Below are 15,305 nucleotides of genomic sequence, written 5' to 3' on the forward strand. Positions count from 1 at the left end.
ATATAAAAAAAGGTACTGTTATAGCTAAAATTGTAAAAGAAAGAAAGAAAACCACGTTAAGCCTTTCAAATTACTAAAACAAACATGTAAAATAAAACAATAAAAAAAACAACATCCGGGACCTAACCTAAATAATACAAAACATTTTTAAATAAATAGAATATTTAAAAAAATCATTTTAAGTTCCTTTTATTTTTTTCAGAAGAATATAAAATCTTTTATTATAAATTTTAGTACAATTGTTGGAATTATTTGAATCTATTCTTCTTCCATTTTTATAAATACGTTGATTCAAGTCAACTTACTAAGCATGTTGTACAACCAAGATATTTGATCAATCGAGCGCATAAAAGGTTGATAAATTAAACAGTTAGGTTAATCTATTTCAATTTAAAAAAAAATCAAATCAAGAAATAATTAATATATCGATTTATTTTATATGTTTAAAAGAATATAATTTATGAAAATTAAGACTCAATAATTAAAAATTAAAGATTTAATATATACCAATCTAATCTTCAATTTCATAAACTTTATTTACATTTTAATATTGTTTTTTTAATAATTTAAAAATTATATAATACATAATAAATTAAAAATAATAATTTAATTTAAAATTATCTTTATAATTATATGACTCATGATTTTGGGTGAATTGGTACGTCTAATAAATTAAACTATAGGAGTGTGTCGAATTAGAAAAGAAAAAAAAAAAAATATATATATATATATATATATATATATATATATATTGGAGTTGGAACCAAACTCCTGAGGAACCGAATTAAGTCTCCATTATATGTTTTTGACTATGTCGAATTCCAACTTTGCAGATGACCCATAAATGTGGAAGCAAAGAATACAGATTAGGACCCTTAAAAGGTTCATCTCCCAAACAACACATTTGGTTGCATTCTCACCACTGTCACTAACCACCCAATTCAAGACTCCAGGGTCAACACATACCCATACATATCAACCTCATTAATCAACAAGACACATGATAGAAAACTTCCTAAGCTTTGTCCTTTGATATGAATGATTTCAAAATAAACTTTAACTCTAATTTAATTTTATAAAATAAGACTTATACGTATATATTCAAATTAATCTTATTTATATTAAATATAAGATTTTTAACATATTTTTTTCACATCATAACATCAGTTAAAATTTGACATTAATAAATAATCTAATGATATGTTTAATAAATACAAATTTCATCATGTTTTAATTCATTATTTTTATATTATATTAAAAATTAAATTTTAAATCTAACTTAATTGTAAAAATATAATTTATAAAATAAAATTACAATCACTTATGTGTTATAAACTGATTTTGTCTTTAGTAAATGGAACTTTTTTAAAATAATGTAATAATTTAATGAATTTTTTTTCTTCAATTTTATTATGCAAATATACAGTCAGTGATTTTAATATTTTTAAATATATTAAAAGTATTGCTGATATCTAATTGAAAGCTTAACAGAATAACAACACAAAAAAAAAAAAGCAGAAAACATGAAGTGCATGGAAAATGTAGTGTGTGGCTAAGCTAGGTATGGAAGACTGATAGGGGAAGCACGTGGAAAACGTAAGAAAACTGCAAAAGTGTGGTCTGTGACGTGAATTTGAACATCCGGCGGCTGTGCCCAAACTTTGAACCTGTTTTGGTTCTTTGGTTTAGGACTTTCGGCTTTTGTGGGCCACACTACTGACTCTGACGTTGAAAACTCCTCCACGCTTTGGCGTTTTAGATTCTAACACCACTGGGACATCATGCCTGACAATAGCAAAGAAAAAAATAATAATGGAGTAATATATATTTATTTTTATTTTATATATTATAAAATAAAATAGTTATAAAAGAATAAAATTTTATATTTTTTTAAAAAAATTCAAAAGTAAATAAATAAATGCTTTTAGGACATGGATCCTCTACGGTAGTTCCTCTATCTCTAACAAAGGCAGCATTCTATATAAATACATAGTATAAGGTTATCTGAACTCATTTATAAATATGAACAGAAAAGAAAAACTACGAAGTTCTAGATACATGAGATTGAAAAATCCACTTGTAGATAAATAAGATTATTATCTGAAGATAATTTTGACACCACATATTCGAAGATAACATTATTCTTGTTGGTTCTAAAATAAACAGTATAATTAGGAATAATCAATTAAGTCTTGGTAACTTTTTTCTCAAAAATAGGGTGACAGTGCTGTACTTGACTCTCCAACTATAATAGAGACTCTAGATAGCGAATGAAAGAAAACACAAAAAGAAAAGATATACAACATTTTTCACATTGTTGATATGACAAAGACATTATATGTCAACAGGATGAATACAGTGTTTTTCTTAGTTAAATTATCTTTTGTTTGTAATTGTTGCTTATCCCATTGCAAGCAAAAGCAGTCACCATATTCCTATTCTTCTTATATTTATGATTCACACACATTAATAATTAATAATTAATGATATATCAACTTTTAATATGAACAGTTTGTAATTCTTTTTAGAATAGAAAAGCAGAAACGTACTTAAAAGATTAAATATTATGAACAATTAATGAACTACTGAATTGAATCCATGATCTTTGATCTTTTTTATGCAAACACTATTGTAAAAACGTTGTTTAACATCACTTATTAAACGTCGGTTTCGTGAAAATCCGACATCTATTACTACACGATGATATTATCGTAAATAAATTGGAAAACTAGACGTCAGTTTCTATGTCCGGCGACGTCTATGACATCATAGACGTCGCACCTGCCGCAAACTGACGTCCAATTGCCTGAGGTATGTGATAAGACAGTCCATTGACGTCGGTGTTCACGGGGACCGACGTCTACTAGGCTGCAATTAATGTTGCCCATCAAATTCCCAGGAGCTTAGACGTCGGCTAGAAAGGGCACTGACGTCTACGTCACTAACAGGAAATCAAACGTCAACCGGTTCAGCTTTAGACGTCGAATAGACGTCGGATCCCATGAAAAAACGACGTCGACTGGGCTACAATTAATGCTGTTAACCTAATTCCCCAGGCAATTAGACGTCATGTAGTCAAACGCCGACGTCTAAGGCCTGTTTGGAAGGCAGAAAGACAAAAATTCTTCAATGTAGACGTCGGTTCTGAGGGGCACCAACGTCTAAGTTCCTGTATTTTCACCAAATTCGAGGGTTTTAGACGTCGGTTGTGAGGGGCACCGACGTGAACTACCCTGACAAAAAACTAAAACGTCAATCTTTTCAGCTTCATAGACGTCGGATCCCCTGAAACACCAACGCCCCATTTCATTTTAAATAGACCGCAGACTCTTCACACCATTCAGTTTCTGATCTCGTCTTCATCTCTTCTCCTTTTTCTCTGCTTCTCCTCTTCTTTTACTCGCTTGCGCACCTATACTTTTTATCTCTTGTGGCATTGCATTGTTGTTTCTCAATATGTTATTGTCTTCGTCCTCTCCTTTTTCTCACTTGCATCCCAGGTGCGTGGTTTTTTTTTATGCTTTACCGTTTAAACTTTCTTTAGTTTTTTATCGATTATCTTGTCGTTCAACTGATTAAAATTTGCTTTCTTTGTGTTGTGTTTTAGTGCAGTTTTGATCCTTTCTTTGGGTAACATAGTGTAACATTCTCCCTTTGCTTGCTTCCTCACAAGAAGAGTGGCGATCTTTTGAGTTTTCTATGGCTTCCGACCCAAAATGGAACTTGGGTCCTTGTCTAGTTCTCGTATCACCGTAATTTTTTCCTTTCCGGTTGAATAATGGGAAGTAGTAATGGACCCAGGTTCGGTTTTGGGTTGAATGTCATAGAAGATTCAAAAGACGCAAGCTTTTTTTGTGGGGAAACTAGCGAGATGAGAGTGTTACACAATGCTACCGAAAGTCTGGATCAAAACTGCACTAAAACACAATGCCCTTGTTAGACGTGGGTTAGTGCATGGTCCGACGTCTATAAGAACATAGACGTCGGTTAGTGTCATTTACAACCTCTATATATTCATGTTGACGTCGGTTTAAGAATAGACGGACGTCTATATAGAGTAAATAGACGTCGGTTTGAGTATAAGCGGACGTCTATATAGACGTCGGTAGATATCGTTAACTGACGTGTATATAGACGTCGGTTGGATGAATTCCGAGTCACATAGACGTCACCTGTATGGACGTCGGTTGGGAAAGTGACGTTAAAAACTCAAATTAACGGACGTTAAACAACATTTTTACACTTGTGAAAGCACCTCTTTTAATTTTTTTGATAAACAAAGAGAAAAAATAAATATAAAATGAAAGTATTTATAGAGTATATGACCTTTTTATATAATTTCTATTTATTATTATTAAATTTTTAATATTTTAGATTCGTCTTTTAACAAATTAAACATTATTTATAACTTTTACACCCATGATGTCAAAAGAATTTAAAAAGAGTTCTGATGTTATTTTCATTTTTGTTTTTAAAAATCTTTACGCAACGCGTTTAATTTAATGGATAGTAAAGTTGTGTGTCTTCTTTTCATGACCTAATATTAAGTTATACTTTTATATTTTGATAATTTTTTAATAATAAAATATGTGTCACCATTTTGTATGTTTAAATTTTTGTTTAAAAATATATTTGAAATGATCTATTACAAACTACATACAAAATTATCAACAAGTTGTAAAAAGAAAGTGTTAAATATAAAAAGTTGTAAAAAAAAAGTGTCAAAAGAATTCCAATCAAATTTTATACTTCTCATCCTACTTCAGTGTACAGATATGCATGGTAAAATTTAAAAAGTCTACTTAACACAATAATAAATAAATTATCTATTTTACATTTAGATTATAGATATAAAAGGATAAAGATAACACATTTAAACAGAGATGGATCTTCTTGGGCTACGAAGGTATCAACCTCTTGAACTTTTAAAATTTTGTGTATGAATAATAAAAATTTATGAATATTAAATTATATAATTTTTTAATTTATTTTATAAAGTATGTCGTTTAATAAATAAATGAAAAAAATATAAAACTAAATATAATAAAAATAAAAAAATATTATGATATATATTTTTACTTTTTCTGTTCTGTTTTTCTTAAATTATTTTTGGATTGTGTTCATCTTTTCACTCTCTTCTAAGTGTTCTTTTTAAAGAGAAAAAAATAAGTTAAACACAAATTTTTTATTTTTGTTTTTATCTTCCATCTTTTATTATTAAATAAAAAAAATTAATTCTTTTTTGTCTCACTTTGTAGTGAGATATTATTTTTTGTGTATATTTTTTTTACATATGAGTTCTTTATATAATAAATTTTTTATGAATATAAAAAGAAAATTTAACTATTACTTATTTTTTCATATTCCGTTTTTAATTATAACTTATTTTGTATTACGCTCTTCAATTTATTTTTCATCATTGACTTTTTTTTTAAATAGGTATATTAATAAAGAATAAAATAATAGATTACTTTTTTAAAATGATAAAAGGATATAGCTATATATATAAAAATGAAACATAACACAAATTCAACCTCTTCATCTATTCTAAAGCATGATAATTATGATTCGATTATTCAATTACAGAAGTCTCTTCTTAAACTCAACAAATTACAAATGAAAAATTTTATATTAGTTTTTTTGAAACATAACTCAGAAAATGTCCTTGATATTCTATGATTCAAAAAGATAAAATTATAATAAATTATTTAAAATAAAGTCCATATCATATAAAATCCTTATTTTAAGGACCAATGTCTGATGAGAAATAGTTAAAAATTTTAGTTTTGATTCAATAATGAATTCAAGAATTTAAAGAAACGACAAACAACCTTTTAGATATATATAATTTCTTTTATAATTATAATTGTATTAAATAATAAATTATGTATTTATTTTTGTCATATTAGTAATAATAATCAAAAATATAAAATTTGAATGTATTATTTTGATTTTTCAAAATTATTACTCAAAATCCACATTTAAATATGTAAGCTTTTGAAGCATCAAAATTATTAAGTAAAAGTTAACTAAAATTAACTGCTTTTATGATGATACAAAAATAAAAGTTAATTTTAGAATATTTTAGTACTTATATTTTATGAGGGAAGAAGATATAATAATTGTATATTAAACATGTAACCTCTTGGTCACTTTTTATAATGGATAATGATATTTAGACAACATTTTTTTCACAACATTTGAACAATGATTACGTGTCAATCTGTGATTGGTCAAAAATTACTTCACAATAATGTTTATAATTATTATTATTGATTGTGGAGTAATTTTTGACCAATCACAGATTGACACGTAATCAATGTTCAAATGTTGTGAAAAAAATGTTGTCTAAATATTATTATCCTTTTATAATATATGAAAGAAAATCAACCTTCATCAGGACAGCAAATTACAATATAATTTGTAACTAATTTGTATATATATGTATTTTTTATTGTTATGATTTAGTGATTTCAAAATTAAAACAACTTTTAATTAAAGTATTTTTTTTTTTTAGTTTTTCACCTTACCATTATTTCGATTTTAATTACGAAAAAATCATATAAAATATTCAATTTAAAATTAATTATTTAGTTGACACATTAAAATTTATAATTTAATAATTAAATATTAATTTATTTAATTGATACTAAAACACTCACTTGTGTGAAATTTTACACAGGTTTATTGGATGCAACTTTATACAGGTTCGAAACTAAGCTAACAGTGTATTAATCAAATTAACATATTAATCAAGGTAGACATTTAACAATATTCCTTCATTATCTACGAAACATGGATTTTATTTTCAAAAATTATTAGAGAAATTATACAATATTTTCTTTCATCCTTTAGAGCTCTTCATTAACTGGTATAAAGATCAAAGTCCAATCATTTAAGTAATTATCTTGAATGACTTGAAAACATCTTTCTTCATCTATTAATGTACCCTGATCAATGTTTTAATTTTATCATAAAGTTCGATCTCATCGTTAGAATTGATGAGTCCCTTCTCAAGTCATCATTCATCCAAACAAGCATTTAATTATATATGAAATCTCCATTCAACTAGTGTTTTAGAGTATTTAGTGTTGGAAATTAAAATATGTAACAAATAACTTGTTAATTAACATGATAGTTTCAAATAAAAAACAAATATTTATTTTCTTCTTAAAAGTTTATTTTCATTAATATTATAAGGTAACATTAAGGAATAATTTTCCAAATTATAGTCCTTGAAAGATTGGGTGCGGGCGGGCTAATTAGCTCCTAAAAATTTATGCATTTGAATTATTAATTATTCATTAATTATTTTTGCCTGCTAATCACTCCATTAGTGGGATGTTAGTAACTGTAAAATGAACATTGACTCGCATGATACGTGGTAACACATGGTTTTTTAAATTGGTTTTGTCATAAAACGAGTTTAGTTTTTCGTTATCATTCAAAGTAATTGATTTTATTGACTGGAAAGTCTAAGGCAAAAAAGAGAACTTAACGTGTTGAAGATAATCGGTGTGAAAAAGAAATTTTGCTTGAATAAAATTGCAATGTGAATTTGAACCACTTTTTCCTTTGCTTTTGAATGCAACTACATTTTTCGTTTGTAGCAAGTGTGCTATATTTTTTTCCTTTGCTAACTATTAATAATAAATATCAGTTTTCTAAGTTTATAAGAACTCCTGATAAAGAGAATTATCATAAATTAAAAGAATTTAGAAAGTAATAATTATTGTTCCCATGATCTCACACGAACATGTTTCATATGTAATTTCATATTTTCCAGAAAAAGAAAAGTTTTAGTGAACGAGCCATAACATAATGATTTTCATATCCACATGGAAAAAAACACGTCCTTGATTTTCTAAATATTTCCAAATTCTGTAAAATAAACGGGTCTAAAAGCACAATATAGATCCACTCTCAACTAAAAAAGAATTTGCCAGAAGGGTGTTTGAATTATCCTTTTAATCATGAAGTTGTATCTGAACATTCATTTGCATCTTAGACAATGAAATTAAAATATCCTGTAAGATTAACACTAAATGCTATTTGTTTATACATGTAAAGTAATCAAGGTGGGTAGAACATGAAATGTCTGCAGTGACAGATTTTAGAAACGTGCTTTTGTTGCCTATTTTGGTTGATCTGCTGATCCTCATCATAGAGGCAAAGGTTGAAGAATTTCATCTGTTACTAGACTCAAGGGTGAAGTTATATTTGACGCTTTCAATTCTTTGGATTGAGTACTTGAGCTCCTGTTGGATGTTCAACCTTGAAGGAGATAATACGATGTCTTTCCATACTGATCCGGCTTCACAAGCTGGGTTGGGGTGCTTGTAAAGTTCATAAATGGAGTTTGCATTTTCGTTCAACCTGGCAAGCCTCTTCAAACAGTCGAATTCATCTGGATCAACCAGCAGTGTCTTGTCCCTATCTTTCCATCCTATCAACTTTACAACAATTATGAGGTCAGTAATACTATAATAGATGTTGAAGACACACTAAATTACCATCCATAGAAACATTACTGAAATGATTAAAAAATACACTTTTATTCGTCTATCTCTCTCCTTATACGCACTAGTTTCATTCACGAGGCTAAATTTCTGAGAGGCCAATGGTGGGATCCATTTTGCTATTAACTGTCAGTGTTGCATCAATAATTTGTGTATACCAAATAAATACAAGTTTTGACTTTATCGGCACAAAAAAAGAGAAATGTGTACGTACCTTGGGTGGACCTTCCAATGCATTTGTGAAGTATAGTCGTGCATTATCTACTAGTTGACAGTAAGTCATAAATGCCTGAGCAAATCTCTTGTGTGATTTCAACTGTGAGTTTACTCTCACTGCTCTTCTGCATATGATAGCTCTCCTGTTTACATTCAAATTAAGCTGTTAATCTGATAACTCAAACTAATCAATGTTCATTAGAATTGAAGAATATACTGTGATTGGTAAGAATTTCAATATGACCTTATGCCTCTAACGACTGCAAGATAAGCATCACATACTACACCAACAAGCTCTATCCTATATGGTTTTCGCTTTTTGCCTTCAACTTGTTCAGGCTCTTGGCCTTGAATTCTCTCCCAATAGTTTTCAATTACAGTTCCATCATCCTTCACCCTATAGCCAGCTCCCATGCGGTAACGTCGACGATGAACATTCCTAGCCATTGTAATTGTCTGCACAACAAACGGCACCCAGGACAGTGTGCCATCCATGATAACATCTCGTCCTTCATTCAGTGCTGTAACTAAGAGTGATGAGGCTGCATCTGTGGATGATTGGTGTACCTGTTTGGGAAAAACAAAATCAAACAATCCAATAGAAATGTGAAGTGGTGCTGGATTCAACCACTTTGGACTTACAATAGTCACCATTTCAAAAGATTTGGAATTGAAAAATGCTACACTGACATCTACCAATTCCTACTTATTGCAATAGCTAGAGCAGAGAATTAAAGAGTCTCAACCAGTTCTGCTGTTTGAATCATGTCTTGGTGACCTCTTGAGCTGAGGGCCTTGTAGATCATATCTGATTCTTTGAACGCATCTGCCTCAATGACTACGGCATTCCCGGATGCTCCTGCCCAAAAAGGTCTGTTCAAAATTCATTTACAAAGAAACATCATTAGCTCATCGTCGTTTATTCATAATTAACACAAACAAAGATGTTTTCTTAGAGTACTTTGTTCATGAACAAAATTTTTAATAGCAGAAATGTGCTGAGTATACAAACACTAAATAAAAAACTGTTTTTGAAAACACTGAACAAACTAATTCTTACACTTACTCTTTGAGAATATCCTTGAGCACGGTGCTCTTGCCAGCTCCCATGCCTCCACCCATTAAAAGGAGCACTGGACTCCTATCGCTATGAGCTACTGGAGCCATCACCTCGGTACATTGAGAATCATCGGTTGTAGCAATTCCCATTGCTTTCATTTCTTCCACTAAGGTATTAAAAACTCTAGCCACCTTCAGATTCTTGGCAAGTCTCTCGAACCTTTGTTCCCTGTATAATTGAAAATTATTTGCCTCAGAAAAAAATTTAAGCTAAAGCAACCCTTTTGAATATGATCGTATCTAAGACAATGATAATTGTAAATCATTTAACTACAAATATCCAGCTTTTTTGGAAGAATAGAGAATAAAGTCTTGTTTCGTTCACTTGTAGAATTTCATCCCACTAAATTGACTTGAACAAATGCATCTGAACAGAGGTTTGGATATTTATTCCCCTGAACCTAAAGCTGTTTATTTATTCAGTAATGCACCAGAACACTGAAAGGAACACATAATCAGTAAAATTTAGTGTTCTAACTTATTAAAGCTTTTCTAGGGTAAAATCTTTTTATGAATTTGTTAAGACAAGAATGAGGAATAAAGGTATCCATAAGGAAGCTATTGATGTTAGTAGGGTTTTTGGTAAAGAACCAACTGAAGTAATTTCAGAAAAATAGAAAAGATTAGTTATTGTTTTGTTACCATGGTGAGCTTAAGAGACAAGTTTAATGGAGTGTGTAACAATGTAATAAATATGATTAGGAGAAAATAACTCTGAAAAAGTTGGGTGATGTGGAGAAGTTTTAGAACTTGCCTATAGCAATTTCAGAGGTTTAGAGATAACTCTACCTAAACTGATCTGTTACTTATCTTTCTATATTGTTTCTAATAACTTCAGAACTTTTTTCTTTGTTGTTTATACGGAGTTGCTAGTTGACTAGTTTTTAAGATTTTGTTTTCTTGAACCCTGTAGAAATTTGTATCATAACTTCTGAATTCATGAATTCATGATAAAAGTGAGGTCACAAGAAAATGGAAAGTTAAGGACAAGTAAATTCTATGATTATATCCTGTTCCTGTTCAAAAACAGACGATTCCAGTCTCATATTCAAGTGGTTTATTGAGTGTTCCTAGAAAACAATACCAATAATACACACCTAGTTGCTGCCATGACTATGTTCTTGAGCCTCTTTTTAGGCTCATTTTCCGAGCTCAACACCTGCATATTAATCAGAAAGAAACACCGTTTTAGCGAGTATTGTACACAGAAGCCATTTTAGATTAATTATTAAATGACTAAACATGACAATACCTGACTCATAATTATGTCACCGTAGTTCCAATGAAATGCTAAGTAACTAAGAATGCATCTCTCAAACTCCTCTACCAGCTTCACATAAAGTGAATCGGCATCGGGTTCATTCTCAAAAAAGGCGTATATATCATCTTCAAGTCCCTCGTATTTCCTTATGTATTCAGAAGCTAATCTACATAGATGGGGACAAAATCTTCTGTCTTTGAACCCCATTTGCCTAGCTGCAGCAAATCAGAGAACTTTGAATAAGGAAAATGCTGAATAATAAAGCATATTTTATTCAAGCCAATTATTGTTGTTGTTGCTTCAGAAAACAACATAATATTTGCAACATATTTTCAAAACGATACATGTTTATGGATCCATGCATATAATCGAAAAGAAATGGAAAAACAAACATCATTATTACCTACGTAATGGGAGAATCTTTCAAGCTTTGGGACGTGGCTTGCTCGTGATAATCTTATACGTGGGATGATCTTTCGATCTCTAGATTGTTTCAGACGAAAATGAAAGACCACGATAAACAACAACCCCACAGAAATGGCTACGGTGATCTGTGTAAAACTGGGTTTGACATCGTAATCTGGACAAGTTTGAGGTGAGTGAGGGGAGAAAACCATCGTAATTTAATTCACATTGCATGAGGGATTATTTTGATGAATAAATAGAGATAAAAGTATGTAAAAAAAAAATTAACAAATCAACTACAAGATGCGCATGAGACTTGAGTTTTCCTTTGTTTTATTTTCTGAGCTTACCATTCTGCATATCTCCCATAAATCAAAGACCCAGAGGACACAGGAGCTGCAATGAAGGAGAATTTTGTGTCTTTTGACAGTCTTGTTTTTTGAAGATTTGATTATCTAGTTGTTTGATGAACTTCTTCATCATATTTTTTCGACACACGTCTTTAAATATAATTTTATTACTTTTAAAATAATAAATGTTGTTCTTAAACTTAATAAATATTAATTAATAACAAAAATATTTAAAAAAATGTATTATTATTCTGTTCATGGTTGTTTGGAATTAATAGATCATAAAAATGACACGTGAATGCGCATTTGTCTATGGGTCATGCGTATGTGAAAGAATGTTTCCTCCTTGTTGGAAATATAGAAAGTTATCATTTTTCTTACAAATGCATATATATATATATATATATATATATATATATATATATATATATATATATATATATATATATATATAATTTAACAAAAGAAAATATAATAACTATAAAATATATTTAATTTTTTCTATCATCAATTCGTCTTTGTTGAGAAGATAGTCTTACGATATCATTTGTCCTTATGTAATACAATTACATAATTGATAAATAATACAACCAAGAAACACGAAAGTTGTAAAACTTTTGTACATGTTATAAATCATATACATATGTTACAATTACATCTCATTAATATATTCTAATACATATAATTTCAATATATTCATTAAATATCTATTATAAATCAAGTGTCTTTTTAACAAAAAAAAAAACAACATATGATGTTATGAGTTATACTAATATTATACACCGAAACACTTATTCTCTTAAAGAGCTCATATATTAGATTAGACTTAGAGAATTACATATGTCATACTATATTCACTAAGTTGTCACCACAATAAAACTAAATAATAGGAACTTGGTCATATAACATAGTAAATCTTTATTGGAAAAACTTCTTTTAACAACACTTTTTTAACAACTTTTTTACAACGCATACGTGGCAACTTGTGGTTGATCCGGTTTAAATATTTTTTAAACATAAATTCAAATAGACCAATAAAATGATGACACGTGTCCCGTTGTAAAAAAAGTTGTCAAAAAGTGTTGTCAAAATATCATTGACATCTTTATTATACACGTTTCTTTTCCACACAACAAATTAAGTTATAAAAGATTTCTTTAACTCTTGTTATCTAATATTTTTTTTTTCAATATGAATATAATATGAGCATAGTCATAATCATTTCTTTGAAAATCTTAAATACAACCCGAAATCTAAACATCTTCCTTCCAAAAGAATAATTATGTTTACCACGCAGAAGCATAACACAACCATATCATCATTAATTTTCATTCATAAATATACATCTAACTCAATTTAAATGCTAATTAGTTGCAAAAATTATTATTACATTATAATAATATTCAAATATGATAATCAAATATAACAATAAAGTTGATGATAAACAAATTTTAGTATTTAGAAATGTTTAAAAACTTTCTTTTCAAAGTTTAAAAAGACTGACTTAGTCAACACTTGGCTCATTCAACTAATTAACCACATGTTACATTTTGTCCAACACCATTATACTCACCTAACCAAAGGCGCTATCATGACCAACGCATTTTAGTCACCCAATGAAAACTTTGCTTACTTAGTAATCAAAATATTCGTTCAACAATTAACCAATTGAAGATTTTACAGAAACAACTCGTTGAATAGGAACCTCATTCACCAAAACTCTCAGATTTTCAATTGATTTTATTTCATTTAGAGTGAGTTTTGCTCACCAATGACTGTGCATAATTCAAAAAATTCTACAAAATATGACATGAGATTCAATCAGTTTCAACTAAGATTCTTCTTCATTTATTACATCTAACATGAAATATTTTATTCCAAAATAACAAAAACTTGAACCAATTTTTACTCAATGGGAAATCATTCATCCTAATGTACTACATAAATAATAAATTTAACTAGATTCTTATACTTGTTAAGACTTATTTATTTTAGCTTAATCTTCCACTTCACTTACTCCCAAAGTTAAACTTATATAAAAAAGACTTTGATTAATTATTTGAGCATATTGTCATAATCTAATGTATATTTATGATTGTCTAAAAAACAACATATACAATAGGCATGCAACCCATTTCATAAAACAAAATAATGACAAAAAGAATCCTACTCAAAAACAATTTCTGATATGGCATAGATGTTATATTCTCTGTCGAAATATCTAAAGTTGGCCTACAAAATGATGAATAGATTCCTAAAAAATATAGAGAGAATGGTATTTTGAAGATAACGGTTTTTGTGGAATAAAGTTTGAATATTAATTTTATTTATTTCTAACTTTTATAGTTAAACTTCTAATTTTAAACAATTTATAATTCCTTACAAATAATGCCAAGTTATTTTACTATTTTAAAAAATCAATTTTTTTATTCTGATACAAAAATTAGTTCTAAATGTTTAGGTTTAATGGATTCTCTCTGTTTTTTTTTCATTTGTGCTTAGCTATTTGAGTATATAATTTAAGAGAAAATACGCACTTGCAAATATATACACCAACATACACAAATAAAAACGAATAAATAAATTAATATATTTAACATAAATAATCTGAGAAAATACTTATAAAGCACATTTTTTAAATAACAAACAAACCAATATACTTAATGTAATCAATTTGAGAAAACATTTATGTAAAAAAACAAAAGTCAAATAGTTTCCGAATTTAGTAATGCAATTTTATTGGTTGAAGCAATGACTGAAATGTTTGGCCACTTACATGAGATAGAACCACTTTATTTGCTATTACTTGGCGAAAAAAAAAATCATTATGTTTGTTATTAAAAATCACTGAAAACATATTAGTACAAAAATGTATTTTAATGTGCTTAATAAATTTCAATTTTGATGAAAATAAAGTATAAAAGATGCGGTGACATTTCTTACAATTTTTATAAATTTATACGCTTTTGGTTATGAAAAAATCAAAATCATATACGTTTTGACATCAATTAACAAACAACTAAAACCTAAAAATGAGTTATATTTTTACAAATTTAAATTTCTCACTTTAATATAGATTGATTAGGATATAAATTTTATTAAATAGTTTAAATATTTTGTTAAATAATATCACAAAATGATTGTTACATATATAATTATATATTTTATTAAATAGTCTAAATATTTTGTAATTTTATTATATTTAAAATAATATTTTTATATCATACTTATTATTATTATGTTATTAAGTAAAATATATAATATATAATTTGATACAGTTATTAACTATAATCTATTTATTAAATTTATCAACTTTTAGAAAAGAAAATTTATAACATTTAATAAAGTAATACGTATTACTTTGTGATAAAATTTAAAATGAAATAAAATTTCAAACATGATAAAAAGGCATGAGATGTAACAAAATATGATAAT

The 15,305-nt window shown here is 28.2% G+C and overlaps 1 protein-coding gene across 1 annotated transcript; it reads right to left on the reverse strand.

Moving 5' to 3' along the window:
* Positions 1-8,186: 8,186 nt before the first annotated feature.
* LOC106756870 lies at positions 8,187-11,732 on the reverse strand. The gene is made up of 8 exons (XM_014639470.1): positions 11,519-11,732; positions 11,107-11,330; positions 10,952-11,013; positions 9,802-10,023; positions 9,482-9,608; positions 8,980-9,302; positions 8,734-8,878; positions 8,187-8,453 (listed from the first exon to the last, which is right to left on the reverse strand). Exons 1-8 carry the CDS (start codon positions 11,730-11,732, stop codon positions 8,187-8,189), a joined length of 1,584 nt encoding a protein of 527 aa, XP_014494956.1.
* Positions 11,733-15,305: the final 3,573 nt, after the last annotated feature.

The sequence above is a fragment of the Vigna radiata genome, chromosome 3 (genome assembly GCF_000741045.1).
Source record: "Vigna radiata var. radiata cultivar VC1973A chromosome 3, Vradiata_ver6, whole genome shotgun sequence".
Lineage (NCBI taxonomy): Eukaryota > Viridiplantae > Streptophyta > Magnoliopsida > Fabales > Fabaceae > Vigna > Vigna radiata.